The following is a 21553-nucleotide window of genomic DNA, read 5'->3' on the forward strand; positions in this document are numbered from 1 at the left end:
TAGCTTTGACAATCGAGAGGCAAAGACAAAAAGACCATGCCAATGTGAGTGTAAAGCACATGTTGACGGAATGAACGCTTGTTTCTTGAGGGAGTTGGAGCAACCATGTATCTTTACATCATCTTGAGTAGGATCCATGCTCAAGTGGCAATTAACTACCCAGATGATGTAAAGAGCCATGTGTCCACACAGTGCAGTAGTTGTGGAAATCTGATCTCCTTAATGGTGGTCTTTGTCTTTTTGTCACTTTTTTTGTTCACGAAATGAAGCCTGTATTAAAATATCTATCAGATTTTTACCTGGTTAAGATTCTTACTAAGGTGACAAGACTTCAGATCCACATAAATCCCCCCCTGAACTGCAAAGGAGGAGTGCTGTGGCTGAACCTCTGGAGAATGTTGTGGACCTTTAGTACTGGATTCAGCCACACTGGGGTCATTGCCCCACACTCTTTTGTAATCTTAAAAAGGGAGCATTTCAATGCTTAGAAGCCAGAAAATAAGTGCTTTGGCAGCTGCTGCAAAAAATATTTATCTGCTTTCTAACAAAAAAGACAGCAAATATCAGCAAAAAATTAGCAAAATACCACTTTAGATGCTACATATCTTGGACTTCCATCTTGTCAGTCACCGCTTCCTCAGTTTGGAGTGACATTGTGTTTAGAAATAATAGCATTTTACTTTAAAATGAAACACTGAACAGATGTCTGCTTTGTAATAAAACTCTTTTCTTCACCTTCAAAATCTTTGTCTTTTTCCCTTCATGGTGAATAAAATTTAGCTAGAAAAGTTTCCCAATGAAAGACTTGCATACATATATTATTTCAATAACTACTGATTTATTATATTTAATATTCCTCCCTAAACAGGACAATATATATTTTTATGTACTCTAACATCTTTTTTAGTTCTTTCCAGAATCATCCCATACAATCTGACTTTCTCCTTTGTATAAAAGGCTCATTGGCCATAGTACAGCATCATCTGTGTGTATAATTTTTTTTTTTCCCCCCATCATTCCATGCCTCATCATGTCAGAGTAGACTCTTCCATCCCTCCCGTTGAAAATTTTGTCTTCTCAGTTGCTGTTCTGAAGTAGAAAAAAACATTACATGCAGCTAATTTCTGTCTTTATCAAACACAATTTCACTAAAATGTCAAGAGCTTAAAATATTAAAATGATGTAAACAGTTTTGGTACTGTAATTTTTTCGAAAAGGAAATGACAGAATATTAACACTTTAAAGTTGATTGGTATTAAGCTACCGCCAAGGCTGTTACCTCATCTGCTCAAAGGAGAGATCAGGCTTTGCTTTTTTCAACATTTTCTTTCCAGTGAGCCTTGGCAGTGTCTTCCTGGTCCATGACCCTTTCCAGGACAGAGTGTCCATTCAGGGCTACTGGGGTCATTGGAATGTCTCGGAATGCCCGGAACTGGCGACAGTTATTGAGGTGCTCGTTCTCTAGTCGAAAGAAGTTCCAGATGAATCTTCTGGATGACCAGAGGAGCAGATATACAGTTCTTGTCAGTTTTGGTCATTGTTTCATTCTGTGTTACGTTCCTTATTTGCTTACCAATTGTAAAATTTGAGACGATCGCTGAGTCCCTGTATTTCGTTTCCTTAACAACTGATTCTTGGTCTTCGTGACCCCCAGTGTATGCTGTTTTTTTTTTTTTTTTTTTTTTTTTTTTGCATTAAAAGTGACCTTGTAATAAATTGGTTGGCAATGAGGTGGTCCTCCAAATGAATAGCATAATCCAAATCATGTTAAACTAAAACTTTTGATAAATTTCTTGAATTTGTATTAACTACTGAATGCCTAGAATCACAAGAAGTACATAACTAGTTTTAATAAAATACCAAAATATTTTCTGTGATTACGATGATTTCAAGATTATCATTCTTATCCTTCCATCAGTAAATTTAGATTAATCAGTCATGTTAAATATTTATAGTTTTAAGATGAAAAATGTTCAAATAAAGGGAATGTTTTATCAGCACAAGTGTGCTTACAGCTATTTTGTAATATTCCTCTGAAAACTAGTTCAACCTAAGAAAACGTCTTAACTAATCCCAATGTTTATACATTAATTTATATTGAATTGTGTGACTTTTTCAGAGCTTTGTCCGGTGAACACAACTGGATCCTTTGCATCTATAACCAGAGTACAGGGGTGTGTTAGAGAGCTGCTTTGAAGCAGCTCTCTTTAGGGCTGTGTCCACAGGCCCATGAAATAAAGTCATTGGCAACAAACTTAACGGATGAACCTTCGCGCAGCTACTCCTGTAATATAACGTAAGTGTTGGAAAAAAAAAAAATTCTATAAATATATTAATAGGAAGGTGATTAGGAATTGTCGATATTCGGATTTGGTTCAAATGGTGGAAAGAAACTACTTAAGAATCACACGTCTGCATCTAAGTCTCTCTTTCTCCTAAGGTAATGCACACATTGTGTTTTCGATAAGAAGTACGTCGCTTTGGAGAAAAGTGTCTGCTAAATTAATAAATATAAATGCAGATAATTACGTGTTACACAGGTTCATTTTTCACTCGTATAAAAGTAAAGACAAAACTTGAGTGTGACTTTTACAGATTAGATGCCATCATCTGGGCACTGTGCTGGGAGTGCTGGTCTCACCGAACAACCTCCAGCGGAGCCAGGACCCCAGTGACAGTGGCTAAGTCAGAGTTCCTTATTTGGATCAGGATGATGTTAATTCCCCAGGCAACTCTGAGCAACACATCGGCTAGCATGGCGCCATAGTAAAATGCCTAAAACAAAACAGAGCTGCAGATTACATTCTCCAGGGAGAAACAAAGTGTGTTTCTGTATTTTGTGGAAAGGAAAAGCACAAACACATATGCTGTTTTAATCTCTTAGTATTATCCCAAGCACTACAGGACAGTAACATTTTCAATATTGCTTTAGCCTGCAAAATATGTCTCATCAAATCACCTATGTAAAACATGATGTTCCCTATTTTGGAACATGAGCCCAAAGAAAATTAATCTTACTGACATGTATCTTTGCCCATACATCAATGTCCAGTGGAAGGGAAGAGGTGGTTGTCTGCCAGGTACCCAAAGCAAAAACTATGTCCAGTTCTCAACTTAATATGAAATTTCAGCTACATAGCATCCTGGATATAAAACAGGTCAATGATTAGGTTGGTATGTAGACAGATAGGTATGTTGAATGTCAGGTCATCAGTTGATGAAGATGAAGTGCAGCTGGATCATGACAATGATTTCAAACATACAAACAAGTCAACATCAGAATGGTGGAAAAAACTAAGTTCTGGAATGGCCTGGTCAAAGTTCTGACCTGAATTCAGTTGAGATGTGAGAGCTTTTCACATCTGAAAACCTGCGAATGTTGCTGAGCTAAAGCAGTTCCCCATGAAGGCGAGTGCCGAAATTCATCCACAGCAACGTGAGAACCTTGTCAACACCCATAGGAAGCCATTATTTGCAGTCATTGCAGCCAAAAGTGGCAGAACAACTTATTGAGTGTTTAATGGGCAATTACTTTTTCACACCTATGATTGTGCATTTTATTATCTTCCACTCCTAGGAAATTATATAAAACATGGCTGTCATTTTTTTCTTCTGGCTCTGTTTGTTTGAAACTAACTTCCCAAAATATCTGGTCCAATTTAATGTCAAACACTTGCAAAACAGAGAAAATTGGAAAATTCTAATGCTTTTTCACCGCACTGTAAACAGAAGAAAGGAAATTACTCAGAGATAGCACAAGATGTTTTGTTATTTCTGAATCATGTTTGTGGAAGCGCTGAAGCTGCCAATGAGCAGGCACATTTTGCATCCATTCTATAGCCTTCAAAGGAAGTTGGATTTCCTATACCTGTTGTGAGTACACCACCTCCTTTCTCAGCAGCTCAGGACCCTGGAGGAGCCCCCAGTCCATCCACAAGTCCCAGGTAATGGTTACCAACACGCTGAGGCATGTGGCAGCAGCCCACAGGTACAGGTACAGCTTCATTCCCACAGCCTGTGTGGGGTCCTCTAGAATACAGCAGAAAATATGGAAAATCAAGAGTGGTGGATGCTGGAAACTAGGGTGGTGTAGGTATTTTTAGGAGCAGAGAAGCTTTTAACCATTTAAATTTCCTTATTCAATGTGTGACATCACAGCCAAAACTCCACAGATTCTCAGTTTTGGCTCTGATGTGGAATGAACTCCTTCTCTGCCTCAAAGCTGCTGAATCCATTCATTTCCGCTTTCAGACAAGCTTACACATGGCATGCACAATCCTATACCTGTGTTCATGCTGAAGAGACCGGCAAAGGTGACGGTCATGAAGACCGTGGAGTATTTGCCAGCATTGAGGAGATGTGGCCTGGTGTCCCCACTGTCCCAGAAGTTGCGAATGCACTGGGCGAACCGTAGCCAGGGTGGGAAGCACTGTATCAGGCAGCTCATGCTCCTGAACAGCTCTTCGCAATCCAGCCTCCCTGGTGTGCCGCACAGAGAGCCACGTGAATGACCATGTTGTTGTCCATTGTTGTTTGGCTCCTAACAGGTCACATAACGGACTGTAGGGCTCTCACCTGCAGGAGGAGCATCCATGCTGGGCAGGTCCCTCCAGCTGACCTCACATCCATAGAAGCAGATGAGACCCCACATGTCGAGGAACAGTGCGCTCAGACTGTTCAGCTGGTCAGCTAGCCAAAAGTCTGCAAACCCCACCGGATGAAAGGGGGCCGTGAGCACCCGGCCCTGTTGAGCAGGGGAATAGTCGATGACAAACAGACGTCCCGTATTGTGTACATGTACAGTTTGGACCAAAGTTAATCTCTTTTCCAGTCATTTTTTCCGATTGTTGATTTTAAATCAGTCTTTCACATGACAAACAGATCAACCAGTTGCCTAGTGATTAAGGACATTAACAAAGACTGCTGGTTCAAGCCCTTGAATGCATTCATGTAAAAAGTACTTGATCTGAATTATTCCTAAAATGTAAAGTAAATACAATAGTACTAAATAGTAATATAAGTAAAATATTCTTATGTACTAGGGGGTGCGGTGGCACAGTGGGTTGGACCACGGTCCTGCTTTTCAGTGGGTCTGGGGTTTGAGTCCCGCTTGGGGTGCCTTGCGACGGACTGGTGTCCCGTCCTGGGTGTGTCCCCTCCCCCTCTGGCCTTACACCCTGTGTTACTGGGTAGGCTCTGGTTCCCCGTGACCCCGTAAGGGACAAGCGGTTCTGAAAATGTGTGTGTGTGTGTGTGAGTTTGGGCCCCCAGAAAGAATGGGCTAACAATATGAGAGTTATTCTGGTGGTGATCCTGCTGAGCCTGTAATTCACCTTGTGTGCAGTAGTCACTGCTAATTCACCTGTGACCCAGGTTGTGGAGTGTCTCACCAGCAGCGACAGCAGCCAGCGGCGAAATCGGTGATGGAGGGTGGGCGTAGGGTTGAGCAGCAACAAGATGGGGAGGCAGTAGAAAAGGAGGGGCTGCAGCTGCAGTGGGACTGGCGGAAGGGGAGCGTGCAAGCAGGCCAGGACACTGAGACACCAACACACAGCTAAACACCCTGCCACCTGCCGTAGAGAAAATAGCAGGAGTTTAGACAGGCAACACCATTTCGCTTCATCTTGATTCCCACAATCCATACAAACTTTATTTAAGCTCAGAATCAATTCCCGTGCTGTAAATAACATCATACATCAATGCTGACAACATTTTTTGTCTGTTCTACGTCCCCCCGGTGCAAAACACCTTTTTGCGAACCTATGTTTCCTGAAATTGGAGATGTAAAGTTTCATAGCGCCTCACTTCAAACATGTGGTAGTAGGACAAGTTGTCTTCGCGGTTCAGCTCAAAAATGAGGACATAGTTGATTCCCGATCTTTTCCAGCCATAGATGTTGACCCCCAGCAGGAAGAGAAACTCAATCAGTAGGAAGCCCCCTCTGTAGAGTCGCAGCAAGGGTCTTACGGGGTCCCAGTCAGGTTTCTGTATTGCTAACACAACAAGACTTCATATAAGTGCTCAGTGCAAGGCAAGGCTTCTATCCATGCTGTACTTCATCACAGGTGTGTAAATTATTTTACATCTTTTGCTGTCTTTCTTAATCTTCCTCTAAATTGCACTTTTGTCACTGCTTTGCTCGCATTATTTCCATCGGAAGTTTGTAAGATCAAGACGGTAAGGTGAGTTGGGGTAGAGCCGAGGTGTATCTCACCTCTCAGGGCAATGAGATTCAGTAGAGCTAGCAGAAGTCCACAGGTCACACCCAGCCGAAAAGCGGTCCAGTCTGGAACAGACTAGATAGGGGATGGTCCAAACATCTGGCCTTAGACGCCTGGGTTACTTTCTAAGCATTGTATTAAAAGAATTAGTTTGAGATTTTCTTGGAAGTTGATTTGAATGTTAAAATACTGATACTGACTGGCTAGAAATTAAAGTTATTAAGTTATTAATAAGTTCATTTGATTCACTTGAGAAACCATACCATGCAGGTTATTTTAAGAAGTTTCATTGAAGTTTCATTGTTTCATTGTACTTTAGACCAAGAACATCTAGCTTAAAACTAATTTGACGCCCAAAGGAAAAACTCTAAGTCATTGTGGTGTTGTGCATATAATGTTCAAAGGACCCTGCATCCATGCTGCATTACCAAAATATGAAAATCTAATCCAAAATATGTTGTTTTGCCACTTTAACCTGGTCTCTGTAAGTGGATGTCACCCCTACAAAATCGTTTCCATTACAGTTGTGACCTCAGTACCTCCTCTTCTGTTGCTGGTGTTGGGATGTTAAGTTTCTTCATAGCTTTCTGTCTGTCGCCACCCATCAGCTGGCACATTAGCAACTGTTGTTAGGCAAATAGGGATTATAGTTAAAAGGCAATGGGAAAGAAGACAGCGGACTGTTTCTCACTGACAGTTTGCAGACCTGCATCATATTGAAAAGCTTAAGTGTTACAAGAGGACAAAGTGTCAAACATTCCTCATGTGTCCTCCCAGTATTTTTGTATAACTCCATTCAGTACATTGGCAAATGTTCCTTGGTTCCCCCTAGACCTGAGAGACAAATGCAACATCACTAAACTTCAGTGATGCTGCTGAAGACAGAGAAGCTGCTGACAACTTTTGCCTCTTAGAATCAAAAATTAAAGCCAAGGGATTCATCAATTGACAGATACACCACAGATAAACCCTTGGCAGAGTTGTAGTGAAAGATCCGGAAATGTGCTGCTGTATTTACCAGAGCATGGATTACAACTGGGCAAGAAATCTTATTTTTGATAATGCTATACGGCTGTGAAAGCTGGACTTCTTCGAAAGGAAAAAATCCCATTTAAGTTAAGGTGTTGAAGGAGACTTTTAAGGATGACACAGACAGCCAGAAAAGCAGATGAATGTAGGGTTAAATACGGAGGGAACTCTCATTAGAAACACAAATGATGAAAAGTTGTTTTTTAGAAACACCATATAAAATCGAGTTCTATCAGAAAGACTGCCATGGCTTGGAAATTTGAAAGAATAAAGACAACTAGCAGCCATGTGGATGGATGCAATCACGGATTCAATGGACACATCTCTTTCAACGCCAACGAAAAATGGAGGGTAGAACATTCTGGAGGCACTCTGTGTGTATGGTCATCAACAGTTGACATCAACGCAACAGAACTTTACAGCGTACCTGACAATTTGTCACACTGCTGTTGGAATCAGTGTCACCATTCCTTACCTCCAACTCTGAGATGAGCTGGCATATTCTTCTACTACTGTGGAGCTCAGATGTCTCCAGCTTTTCCTTTCTCCATTTCACTCCTTGCTGTGAATTGAATCTCTTGCCATGTTTCCTCATAATCTTGCAGAAGCCTATATAGTTTAGTTCCTAACTCCAGAACAGAAAACAGGAAATGTTAGCAGCAGGCAGTGTGATGGTTAAGTATATAAACATGTAACCTGAGCATTCAGTCTGGTGCTGCTATAACACCTTTGTTCAGCCTAGTTAATGTAACTTATTCTTGCACATAATACGCCAATACATTCACTGGCCACTTTATTAGGTACAGCTAAATCCATCTTGGTTGGATCCACTTTTACCTTCGGAACAGCCTGACAGAGTTACTGACATAAACGTGGAATTAATGCTGTGGTAAAGTAAAAACTGTACAAAGAAACAAGTACTTGATTATAGCAGCATACATTTTCAACATCCTTCTCTATAGAAGTCCTCAAATTTAGCCTATTTAACGTGGCATATTCAGTATTTCCTCCCTACCCGGTAGCTGCGCAGGAGTAGCATGCTGTAATACAGCTCGACTACAGCCACTTTTAGTTCCCTCTCAGTCTGTTGCCCACTGTCCATTCTGATGACCTGAAGGAGCCATCTCAGCTTTGTCCTGGACCCATGCTTAGCTCTCTGGCTCTCATGGAGAGTCCTTAATGCTAGCTTCAGTGAAGTAAGCCTTGCTTGGACCTCGGTCAGCCTCTCTAACAGAAAAAAGCAAAAATCATTTTATCGTCATGTTGCTGATGGATGGATGGATGGATGGATGAGGAATACAGCAAAAGATGGAAGAGAGCAGTTAGTGAAGCTCAGTTCGCTGACTAGGAGCCCCTCTAAGTCTAGATCTGCTATGCATGTTTTCTTTCTTACCTGAATAGAAGTGGTTAACCTTGGCAAGTTCCCTGTCACATGTCTGAAAGAATACCTCCTCTACAGACCTCAGGTTCCTTTGACAGATGTGATCTACAAGAGAGAACAGGCTCACTGTGATCATGTGAAAATGATCATCCATGGTACAGGGAATTGCTGTGGAGATCCCAGTGAAAATGCCAAGAGGCAATAAACTGAAGTCACTGAGCGATGGTGATCTCAGAGCATTCCAGTAACAGCTCTGGTAATATTTACATCTGTTTGAAATGCAGCATCAAGACTCAGATATTTGGCTCTCTCAACATACTGTAATTTCTGGATACTTTCAGGCTACTTTCTGAATGGAAGAGAACTATGAGGCTGTGCATGTACATGTGTGTCTTAATTCAGCTCAGTATGTGTGGAATTTGCAAGTTCCCCATGTTCTCCCCACATTGATGTGGGTTTCCTCCCACAGTCCAAAGATGTGTTTTTCGAGTCCAAATTTCCTGTAGTGTGTGAGCGTTGCAGTGCTCTGCTGTACAAATGTGTGAATGACTTTAGGGAGTTTAGGGTACTTTATCCATTAGTGTAAATTACCTTGGAAAAATGCAACAGCTAAATACTATTTAATAATTTAATCTATGAGTCACTCCCTGACCTCCACATCACCTCTGAACCTTGGCTTGTTTTATAATAATCACTAAATAATTAATAAACCTTATGTTCCTTTGTTTGAAAAAAGTGGGACCATCATTTTAAAGTTACAATTTTCTTTTGTTATAAAATGAGGTTTTAAACCATCTCAAACTAGAACCTAAAAGAGAATGGACATCATGCATTTTTCTTTAACCTTACAGAAGATTTCTAAGTTGAATGTTTATTTCTAAAGTTGATGATTAAATTGCTTTAAAGTCCAGAAAGAGACAATTGCTCCAGTGGGATGAGAGAGTTATTGTTAGAAAGGTACTTACCAGTCCTTACCAGGGAAAGAATGATGGTTTTGGAGGCATTCATAGCGAGCTTGGCAAGTTTATCTGAATCCATCTGTCTTTCTCTGTATTGTTATTGCAGACAATAGCACTGGGCACTGCACGTCATTATCATAGCAGGACCCCAGGGAGATGTAGGAGGGGTAGAGTGAAGGGAGAGCTCGCTTGGGTTGCTTTAAATATACGCTTACCGCAGTTCATCTGCACATGCATTGCAAATTTGACTCAATGTGTTTCGTACCTTGGTGCCTTCAAAATAATAATAATAATAATAATCAATTACTAGTTATTTTTATCAGAATTTGTGATGAGCAAGTGGATTGTATTATTTGTGACATTTTACTGAATAAGTGGGTAGTAGACCATGTTGGTAGACTCCTCCTCTTACAATTTGCTTCTCCATCCAAGTATAAAAGGTATTGCTTTTGTTTAGTTTGGCCATGAATTATTCAGGCAGAATTAATCGCTGTTAGTTAAAGGAAGTCCCTGTACCAGAAGTAGTAACTGTCCAGGTCACACAGCTGTATGTGGTACTATTGTCATACAATACAGCCCTGATATCCCACCCACTGTCAGCCAAAATACCTGAAGATAGATAGATAGATAGATAGATAGATAGATAGATAGAAGCTTTTTAGTAGCTGTGTAGTATGTAAAAGTGCTACCTTACCCCCATCCGAGGAGGACCTGTGCCTCACACCAGCGCAAAGCATCGCCTCCAAGAGCTGGTAACAGAAACCAGAAACCAAGGTCAGATATTCTGTGTTATAGACTGTCACAGTCTGTTCATTTTCTTCGAAATGAGTGTTCAGGGTACTGGAACAGGCCCTTGAATGGGACTCATAGCTTTTAGATACCAGCGATTAACAAGCATGTCTCCACCTAACTTCTTTACATCAATCCCTTGCTGAGATTTGGTTTGAATGTCTTTTTTACTACTCACAGTCCTGCACCTGAGCCACTTTGTGTTGTCAGGCTTGTTGGTGCCATTTAGCACCTGCCAAGCTTATTAAAGATATATGCACAAATTAATATGACCTCTGTGTTACCCATCAAATAGATCAGCTTGCTCACCGAATAGCTGATATATTGCTTCTTCCATTCCTTGGTCATGTACGCTTCCAGGTGATCTGAGAAGCTCATGAGTGCTGCTGCTGGAAACCCAGGTCAGGAAATGCAGGCTGCCCTCTCGTCCCTCTCTTACGGTGCTATGGCAGGTCTGGCCACACCTGAGTGTCTCTCAAAGAGGGGAGCCAAATGAGGAGGGGGAGGAGGGAGGCAATGAACAAGAGCGAGAGAATGAGGACACGATGGCCGTCATACTGTGTGCACACAAAGAATCACAAACCCCTAAATAATTTAAGGAGTCAAACAGCAATTGGAAGACTAATGAGCAAAGTAGCTGAAATGTAGCTTTCGGCACAGGGACGAAGAGATGGAATGTCTGTTTCGGAGATTTTGTCCGTAGTGCGAAGTAGAAAGATGGGGATATTTTAACGACGTGTTTAGAGGGCTTCACACTGAAGTCATTCTGTTTTCAAAGTTGTGTCTTTTGTGAAGGATTTTTGGTTGTGTCTCTCCCATTCTGTGCCCCGGTTGCATTCACTGAAGGAAGGGAGAACATGCTAGAGTACAGAAATTCTTTCTGGAGCCTTTTTCAGCATATTTCATGTAAGAAGAGGAAGAAGAAGAAGAAGAATCTAATCCAATTTATGAGGCTCAAAATTGCATACTAACAGCACATCTTCCATTTAACCCTAATGCTAGGTACTTACTCTTGATCAGAGGTAGGACACTTAGTAAAAAGTAACATTTACTCTTACTTATAAATTTCTTGAACAAATGGGCTTTTCAGAGTAGGTTTTGGCATCAGTACTTTATACTTCTTATTACTTTAGGTTCTACATCTGTAAGGAAAAAAATATTTACTCAATTACATTTCTGTCATCCTGTTGTCATTACTGCTCAGCTTTTTTTCTGATGTTTTAACTTTCTCTCCATGAAACCAGTCAAGTCACTTTTAGTGCAAAATATTAGTTCCACCTGCTCATGCTTACCTGACACCTGTGGAATTCATTGGCTATTGTGAACTGTGTGTCAAATCACTTTTACTGTGAACTATTTGCAACTGTATTTCATTAGATGGTCACATATCATGTGTAACTCACTGAACACATTAGCAGTGCATTAATAACATAAATGGTTAATATTTCTCTATCCATTGAGCCCATTCAGACTGTAGGGATGACCAGTTCGATTTCAATGTTGAATTGTACCTCATATTGACTCAAAACCTTGCTTTTCCTGCCTTGATCGACAACCCGACTTAAAAGATGTTTAAGAATTTCAACAGTTCTTCAATTGTATACGTTCAGTAGGTGTTAGCCGTTTTTAACTGAGTTTTTGGGTGAGTTGCTTCAATTTTATATGTTTTTTGTCACAATCAGACACAGTGAACTCAGGTTCAAAGTTTATTTACAAGTGCACTGTGTTGTTGGTGCTGAAGTGACATGGTGACTGATGAACAAAGACGCACATGGAGGCTTGGTGATGAGAAGTTGACTGGAGAACCTGACAGACGAGGGAACGTGGAGATTTGGCAAAGACGGGATTGGAGAACAACGCTGGTGAGGGAACATGGAGATCCGGTGATGAAAAGACTGTAGGGCTTATCACAGGAACACACTGGGACCAGGACTTGGGGAAAGGTAACTACACAAGAACATGGATTGATAGGAAACATGAATTCAAGGCAACTGGCAGCTGATCAAGAATCCGCTACCTAATGTTAGCACTTCAGTACTTTTGTATTGCTAGGAACTGGGCATTAAGTCTGTTGGGATCAGGTATGCTGATGGTGGAGCTAGAGTGATGCTCCTTGTGGTCATTTTAGATGTTACTCACAGCGGTCGGGACATTTTTGCCACGATAACAGTAACTTAAGGGTTTCTAAAGAACTGTATAAATGTAGACAAGTTAAAACAATGATTTAATTTAAATACATTATATTACTGATTGGACGTATTTTAGTTTGCTTGTTACAGCTAGTCGTTCTTGAAAGTTTACAGGTGTATGTTAATTAATATGTTACACTCATTAATATGTTAGTTATATATGTCTGTAAAAGACAGTAATGGTGAGCAGAAGGAAGTGCCAACAACTTTCTGTAATGTGTTTCTTAAAGTGGAATGTTGAGTTTATATACATAGAGATTGACATGCTTTGGTAGATAAATGTGACCACACACGTCGACGATGTCTTATCGAGAATATCTTACAGGTTTATGGATGGGTGGGACATATTGCGACCATACTTTTGAGAGTTTAAGTAGATGTGTAGTCAGTACTCTGTACCCTTTAGGATTAGGGTTATGATGAACTTGTGATAAACTCAGTCTGGCACACCACTAACTCCCTTTGGGAAGAGGTTTTTTTCAGGTTAACCAGCCAAAAGAATGTGTAACCACTAATCCTTTTGGCTTGGCAGCTTCCAAACAGAATCATTAGCCTATTGCTTCTTTTTTCTTTCTACCATTGTCATACTTTTGAACAAATTAATTGATTACCGAATTTCACTCCGTAACAGAAATGATCAAACAAAACAGTGAACAGTACATAGAGGCTCTTCTGCAGCAAATGCAATGTAGAGTTGGAGCCACCAGGGAGAGACAATGACTACCCTACAAGAACGCCGACAAGTTTTCACATGCAAAGGCCTTATGACACTGTTTAAAGGTTCTCTTCAGCAGCCGCCAGCCTGGTATTTCAGCATAGCTTTTGGAAATCAGATGGCATGAAATGAAACTTGAAATGTTAGTCTAGTCTAAAAAAATCTCCAGGTCCAAGCCACTGAGATCTAAATCTTTTCTAGTGGTGCTTCACAGGTTTATAGCATTCTGTTAGATGAAGTCATAAATCATGTTTTTTCGTTAGTCTGTAGGCATATGGCCCACATAGCATTATGAGATTCAGTCCATTCAAAATCAACAAAAGCAGAAGTCTTCAACTGACATTTAACATGTATGGATGAGTGACCCATTGTAAGTAGTGTATCTAGCAGTGTAAGTCACCTTGGTGAATAAGGTGTGTGGGCTAGTAACACTACATAGAGTTCTTTGGAAGTCGCTTTGGAGAAAAGCATCTGCTAAATAAATAAATGTAAATATAACACAACATCACATTGAGATGAAATACTGAATTTCCTCACTGCTCTGTTCATCCTTTGATTATTCAGCTGTGTTAACACACTGGACGGGACACTAGTCCATTGCAGGGTGGCCACACACACACTCCGGGCAATTTAAAGACACCAATCCACCTGAACTGCATGTCTTTGGAGTGTGGGAGGAAACCAATACAGACACGAGGAGAACATGCAAACTCCACACAGACTGAGTGGGAATCAAACCCACGTCCTCTTGCACCACCCAGGTGCTGTGAGACAGCAGAGCTATTTGCTGCATCAACCTGTCACCCCTGTAATAAGATGTCTAAATTGTGTTGCATCACTGAGTGGATTTATTGTTTCTGTCAGAAACATCTGATATGTATGAAGGCTTAACGCTCTGAATTGTATTAAATTATGTAGTATTTCCTATTGATTACAAGTTGCATTTTGTCTGCTAGCAGTTTTGTCTTAATTTAGTGCAGCATTTTCTTGCAGACCTTGGAATAAATTTTGCTTCATCAACATTTAGTCTTCACTGAGTTTTTGGAGCAAAACCGTTCACAGGCTTCACTGAGTTTATAGCCTCTCCCTTGCTGACAGCGCAAGGGTGAAACTGCAAATTGTCAGTAATATGTTAATAAAATGTTTAGGGAAACAGAGGGCTGCTTTGTGAAGAACAGGGTGCCCCGTCATCATGTTCAGCCATCAGTGGACAGATACAGAAGAGGTAAAGCTACAAAGCCATATGGCAGATTTCCTCGTCACCTCCTGCAGTAAACAATAGATGTGGTGTTTCATAATCTTAACACCTCATTGGCCGTACAATTATATCCATCTCGTGGCAGGTTGTGTCCTTTGGCTGAGTTTGGAAGGTGGGATGTTGCTACTGTCATCTGATGGATCTGCCTGTACGAGAACTGTGGGAGGTTGACTACTGAGAACATGTGGCCATAGGTTTTTAAACGAGGGAAGAAGTTGGGAAAGAGCCCCTGATAAACTTGTGGTTTCACATGGATGCTTGTAAGAAAGCAGACCGTACAGTAAATAAAACAGGTCCTAATACGTATGAGAGCGAGAAGCCGAAGTACCCCGTTCAGGTCCTCCATAGACAGAATCTCACATTTAGCATTTGAATTCAATGACTAGGAGCAGCACAGTGGCACAGTGGGTAGCGCTGGTGCCTCACAACTGCTGGGCTGTGGGTTTGGACATGGATTAAATCAGATTCCGTGTGTATTGAGTTTGCATGTACTCTCTGCGTACATGCAAACTCGATATCCCTCAGGATGATCTGGTTCCCACCCACACTCCAAAAATGTGTTTCAGTTGAATGTGTGACTCTAAATAGCACTTAGTGCATGTATCTGTAACCGAATAAGTGTGTTTGATTATCCTGTGATGGACTGGTGTCCTGTTCAGGCTGAATGTTACCTCATGCCCTATCCTTCTGGGATAGGCTCCAGAAAACCACAATCTTGCACTGGACATGCAGTGATTAATAACGAACGGTTGGACCGGCCCCCATCCATACCTTAACAACATATACTGCAATTGTGTGGCTCACATACGTAATGACTGAAACAAATAGAGTCAGTGCCAATATATGTTTGTCCAATATTAATGTGATCTTTTTTATACCTTAATGGGGGAAATAGATAATAGTTAGACAGATTACGTCTAGTGCTGTGTACCATATACTCCCCCTTTGGGAGAGGGTGTAGATTGTAAGGTCCTTTACGGTTACTCATGGAGTGTGCTGATAATATTATAATATAGACAATATAGACAGCCATGAAGAGAAAGAAACATGACGAAACAAAAGCGCAATTTCCCACACTTATCAGAAGTTTTACATGTGAGTAGCTCCACATCCTCCAGGAGGCACTAGTGCATCAGCACAAAAAAAAAACCTCCAAAGCTGAACTGCGGATAGATGTTGTATCTGGCGATGGCGCAGCTGTGACGGCTGTGTTTAGGCAGTGTGTGTCCTCTGCACGCTCATCCCCAATGAGTATAACAAGAGTGCAAGATCTGTTGACGGTGCTCTCAGTAGTTTTCACGTGGTGAACATCTAACGTCAACGCTTATTGCCAACCCATTAGTGCATGTTTCGTTTGGTTTTCTCAAAATGCTTCAATCAGTTATACCTGCGCTTAAGCAATCAGCCTCTGGACAATCTGCACGGCAAGACAAGGTTAAGCACCCTTATTTTACTCACCTTTATAATTTGTACTGAAGGTCGTGCCATCAGAGCTCTGACATTTACGCTATATGATTACCCACCCATTAGTCCTGGGTGAATGATCTATAGGAGCAATGAATATGATTACATTTACATTGATTCATTTAGAAGATGCTTTTCTCCAAAGCAATATACATCTCATAGAAAATACAATGTGTGCATTTCCTTAGGAGAAAGAGAGACATAGATGCAGACATGTGATTCTTAAGCGCAGTTAGTTCCTTTTCACCATATCAGTTGATGTATGTCACGCAAGCAGCTGCATAAAACTTTACCAGAATATTGATGATTCCCGGTCACTTCCCTAGTAGTTTTTCTTTTTTTTTTTTTTTTTTTTTTGACATTCATATAAACATTTACGTTACATTGCAGGAGTAGCTGTGTAAAGGTTTGATCTTGGCATGATCTTAAGGATCTGATCTGATATGGTGTGTGCACAGGTAAGCACACGCATCTAAAAATGATTCTAATTCCGACCCTGCCTGTCCCTCTCTCCCTGGCAACACAGAACACTTTTACACAGTTAGTTTTACACTTTTGTCCAGATACACAGTCGGTCCTTTCCTGGGTTCGAGTTGCAGCGAATTGCCGAAGGCAACAAAAGAACTTCTCCTTGTGGAGTCTGATGGAGCTACTCCATGGCAAGAAGGCCATATAATTAACCACATCACCAGCTACTGACACTGAGGGATTCATTTCTGTGGGCAGCCCTATAAGCAGTCCTCCCCTGCACCCGGGGTCCACGGCGGTGCTGCTCCGAAAACTGATACGTAAGCAGGAGCAGGCGCTCATGCTGCACACGCAAAATTAGAAACTGGTGGCCATTACGCTTTTGGACATCTTCCCAAGTCTCCTTGGTGTCATTAATCATCAAACTAAATGACTTAACTCGATAAAAGCAATGAATGACTCTGAAGGAAGAAAAGGACTTTTTCAGATATTAAACGTAGCTTTGTTATGAACTCAACAGAATGATGAAGGTGTGTATGTAAAGTGGCAGCAGCAGCGTTGCGTAACTTTAGCACAGAATTTAACCTCAGGTCCTTGGAACGTTTCTAAGCTTTGGTCCATTATAACTCGCCAAAGGGACCCGCAGTTCCGATACAGCAGCATAGAGCCCGAGATTGCGCAATGCAGTTCTGAGAATTGGCTTCGTGAGAAGTTTCATTCATTACTCCTACCTCAACTTACGAGGACCACTTTTGGATTTTGTGCACCTCCGGACATCTAGGCGGCACAAGACTTTTACACTTACATCTACTCCTTTAGCGGATGCTTTTCTTCAAAGCAACCTGCACTGATTATCAACTAGTATTTATCTGACACCTTTATCCACGGTGACTTACAGTGCTAAATACACAACATTGACCTCCCTTCAGTCATCCAACCATTACACACCAGAGCTATATGACATACACACACATTACAGGCACACTTAGAGTCAGCGATTATCCCGAAACACACGTCATTGGTGTGTGTGTGTGTGTGTGGACTGTGAAAAATCAAGGAACTCAGAGGAAATCTGTGCTTTGATAAGTCTGCAGCACATAATAATGACGAAAAAGCTCAAAGAGCACAGGTAGACAGACATACAGTGTTACAGAGTAAAGTAATATTGTAATAATAATAATAATAATGATAATAAATAAACTGCCTTATCAAAATCCATAGCCTTCCGCGGTTGGTGTCAACTGACTGGAGGTTTTGTTCTTCTTTGTTCTTCTTTGTTCTTTTTTGTTCTTAAACGGCAGATGGGACATTGGTTCCAGCATTTCGCTTCTCTTGTCAGAAGCATCGTCAGGGTGTGACCACATTTCCGACCCCGTTCCCACCCATAAATACACCCACCCTTGTCAAACACTCCATTTCACATTTAACCTCTACAAGATGTGGTCACACCCTGACGATGCTTCCGACAAGAGGAGCGAAATGTTGGAACCAATGTCCCATACGCCGTTTAATCCAGAAAAACAAAACCTCCAGTCAGTAAACTGCCTTATGTTGTGTCCATTTAAGAGGCATTTAATGAAATTTTAGAATAAATGTGTGACAGTTTTGGGCCTCAGATACAGTGGTAATTACATGCTTGGATTACAAAAATTCAAGGAGTGTTCCGTTCATAAGGTGAGACAAGATAATAATTACAAGTGCTGAAATAAACAGCAGGGCTCTACAAGATTGTGATACCTCTTTCTTAATGGAAATGTCAAGTCATTTGGATTTCTTCAAGATTTTGTCAAGTATTTTCCATATGTTACACTTTTGCTGCATAAACCAGTATAATTAATTTTTCCCATTTCGTACAGCAATGCGACACCTGAACACAAATGCGACTGTTGGTAATTTAATAGTATAATTTATCACAGGACTTTTCAAACAACATTTTGTTCCTGGCCAGCATCAGATAATTCAAAGATGCCTTATCAACATTTAGAATAATGTTTTGTTATACTTCTGAAAGTTCAGAAATGTTTGATGGCATGTTAGCTAACTTCCACTCAAAGTATTTTTCCAATATTTTTCTCTAAATGTTCTGCTGGATATTTTAAAACAAAATAAATAGTATACCTTTTATAAAACAATATTTAATAACAGTCACAGCTTTTATCCTGTTTTGTAGTTTGTGTTGTGCTTTTCATTTCAATATTCTCTTTTATCCGCATGTCAGAAAGTCTCCCTTTTCTTCATCATAAGCGTCTGAATTTAAAAAGGAATATTTCACTGGAGGAAGGGGGTGCGGTGGCGCAGTGGGTTGGACCGCAGTCCTGCTCTCCGGTGGGTCTGGGGTTCGAGTCCTGCTTGGGGTGCCTTGCGATGGACTGGCGTCCCATCCTGGGTGTGTCCCCTCCCCCTCCGGCCTTACGCCCTGTGTTACCGGGTAGGCTCCGGTTCCCCGTGACCCCATATGGGACGAGCGGTTCTGAAAATGTGTGTGTGTGTGTATTTCACTGGAGGGCAAATATTTCCAGGTTTATTAGTAAGTGCAGATTATAGAAATATCAGTTACTGCAAAGCAATAATGATGGAGCACTGCTGCTCTGTGGGTGAAAATATACAGTGCCACCAAAAGAGGTTATTGGGGTTCCTTTAATGGTTAGTTACTATTAATATTATTTGTAGTTATTTAGCCTTTGAATATTATTGCAGGCTACCTGGCACTAATTCTTTTTCTGCTTATTCTGTGATATGCAGAAAAAACAAATCCATAGAAAAATGGTAGATCTGACAAAACACAATGGATAGTTCTAATCGGTAAACAAGTAATCAACTACATCTGTCAATATTTGAAGCATCTTTTGCAACAAAAGAGAAGTAAGACTGGGCGAGGATTCCAGGCCAGTCCCTGGGGAAGAGCAGAGTCCTGACAGCAGCTGTGGAACTAATTCCCCAGGGAACACGGGTCTGAATGAACCTGGGGCGAGGGACCTTTCACATGTTATTCAATGTTACCGTCTCATTCCCTGCAGTCCTTCTCATTGCTTAACAGAGGACTGTAACTGGAACTGTACAGTGCTGCAGTAGCCCCCCGCACCGCATCTGCACCTTATGTAACTGACAGTGTTCCCACTGTGTTTATGTCCTTCCTATATGTGCTTCCCATAGACAGTGGATTCAGATTTATTAAATGTTATTTTAATAAGGGACATTTAATATTGCAATTTAGGTCATGGGTTTTGGGGTTTTTGCTGTGTCCAAACACTCACTGGAAACTTAATGAACACTTATTTGGAGAGAAAGCAATACCTTCTGATCAGAATGATTTCATAACTGCAAAGTGAAACGTGCCTCAGATGCAATAATTCAGCACCTGATAATGTTTTTTTTCCAGCCAATCAGTTGTGTGATGGGACACAGCAAAAACCAGCAGACTGTGTGATCTTCACTGGGCAAGACTGTGAACCCCTGACTGCGTAGTCCTTGGGTGCTATTTGATCTTCGTCCTTTTTAAAGATATATGTACAAATGTCTTCAAAACCACATTATAAGCATTTTCTGTTGCTGAAAACAGCAAAGGGATTTTTTAGGCTTCAAAATGCACATTTTGGCCTGTATGCAACTCCGTAGGGTGACATTCTTCAAATGTAAAAAGCACCAAGATGGATTGTATTCTCTAGCAACCTGTGCAAATCTGTGCTAAATTTAAATAAATAGAGGAGTTCAAATCTATGGTATTGTAGTTTGTATTACTTATGATCTTCCAGGCAACTATGTAGTATGAATTATGAGTATTGCAAGATGTAATAGTGGCACAGTACACTCCTGTGGAGAGCCAAGTTTATGAACAAGCATTGCTGATTTTTTTTTTTTTTTTTCCCAAAAAATCAAACGCAATTTTAATCTGTAAATCTTGATTTAAAACCTATTCATTTGTTGTGTGACACTATGAGCCCTCCACACTTTCGGCTCATTGCACAGCCTCATGCCCTAGTTGGCTAGGACCCGTACGTCAGTATGATGTGATGGTTCCAGATGGCCCTGTGACTGTCTGCTTGTCACCTCTTTGTTATGCATTTTCTCTGCTGAGGCCATAATCCGTTTTACTTCCTGCTACCGGTGTAATCTTACTCATGTCAGTATTCTGAACCCATTTGTCATTTTCCCTCTGTCTCCTTTCCCTTTCAAAGGAGCATTATTAAAGCGCATTTCATCCGCTGTTGCTTGACAGATTCCAAAGCAACTTACCAGGGGTAAAATTTTATGCCTTTCACTTGTTTATCCAGTTATATTTTTACTGAAGCAGTCATGTTATGTTCTTAAAGTACAACAAGAGATCTGTTCTTTCAGTTGAATGAAATCCATTTAGCCTCAGTTCCAATGACAGACACACTATCAGTACTTTGTCATTAATCCAGCAGGAAAGGCTAGAATTAACTTGGCATACAGTACTTAACTTGTACTTTAATTTTTGTGTTTCATTTTGTATAGTACTTGTGTTTGAGGTTTTGGGGTCTGCTCTGAAAATGAGGAAAGAAAGAAAAAGAAAGAAAGAAAGAAAGAAAGAAAGAAAGAAAAAGAAAAAGTATGCATGCATATGGATAATCAAGTTCACAAAGCCAGTGGGAGACAAAACCACTCAACAAAAAATCTCAGTGCACCGGAGATTTCACACTGCTTCTGCCACCTTCTCTCTGTTTTCCTGCCTGCTTTATTTTGTCCATGATCCTTACAGTCATTTTGCCAGCAGCTGGACAGTAATCAGCAGAATTTTCATGGAACTTGCAATGTGAAGAAGTCAGTAAGACACAGGCCAGCTCAATTCCAGTACTTTACTTCTGCTTCTGGCCTTTACTTATTTCTGGAACACTGTCAGAAACAATTTTGAAAGTATTTGTTTGTAAAAATGCAGCATACCAAACAAAATTTGACTGACTGTTTGATTATAGCCTTGCTCAAGGATAAACGACGCTGAGAACATTTTGGTCTGTTGAGGCCAGAGGCAAAAAGCTTAAGCTTAAAATTAATAAAACATTTGCCCCAGTCAGTTGATAACGCTGTCCCTGAACATTTTTTCTAGTTTGCCCCATTTTCT

The 21553-nt window shown here is 40.8% G+C and overlaps 1 protein-coding gene across 1 annotated transcript; it reads right to left on the reverse strand.

Annotated features, from left to right (window-relative positions):
- Nucleotides 1–883: 883 nt before the first annotated feature.
- LOC108938442 (xenotropic and polytropic retrovirus receptor 1 homolog) lies at nucleotides 884–9639 on the reverse strand. Its single transcript, XM_018758998.2, has 14 exons — nucleotides 9597–9639; nucleotides 8644–8736; nucleotides 8266–8477; nucleotides 7726–7875; nucleotides 6761–6844; nucleotides 6215–6296; nucleotides 5806–5993; nucleotides 5391–5570; nucleotides 4576–4744; nucleotides 4285–4479; nucleotides 3869–4029; nucleotides 2642–2775; nucleotides 1280–1490; nucleotides 884–1089 (listed from the first exon to the last, which is right to left on the reverse strand). The coding sequence occupies exons 1-13, from the start codon at nucleotides 9637–9639 to the stop codon at nucleotides 1301–1303; spliced, it is 1881 nt and encodes a 626-aa protein (XP_018614514.2). The 3' UTR covers nucleotides 884–1089; nucleotides 1280–1300.
- Nucleotides 9640–21553: the final 11914 nt, after the last annotated feature.

This window comes from Scleropages formosus, chromosome 17 (genome assembly GCF_900964775.1).
Source record: "Scleropages formosus chromosome 17, fSclFor1.1, whole genome shotgun sequence".
Lineage (NCBI taxonomy): Eukaryota > Metazoa > Chordata > Actinopteri > Osteoglossiformes > Osteoglossidae > Scleropages > Scleropages formosus.

Bases quoted from the DNA above. Each gene is read 5' to 3' on its own strand.
- LOC108938442 (XM_018758998.2), bottom strand. From the start codon at position 9,639: ATGAATGCCTCCAAAACCATCATTCTTTCCCTGGTAAGGACTG. The intron at 7,876-8,265 runs GTAGGGAGGAAA...TTCTGGAGTTAG, and splicing joins TACTCCTGCGCAGCTACCGG to GAACTAAACTATATAGGCTT. The intron at 1,491-2,641 runs GTGAGACCAGCA...CTGGTCATCCAG, and splicing joins GCTCCGCTGGAGGTTGTTCG to AAGATTCATCTGGAACTTCT.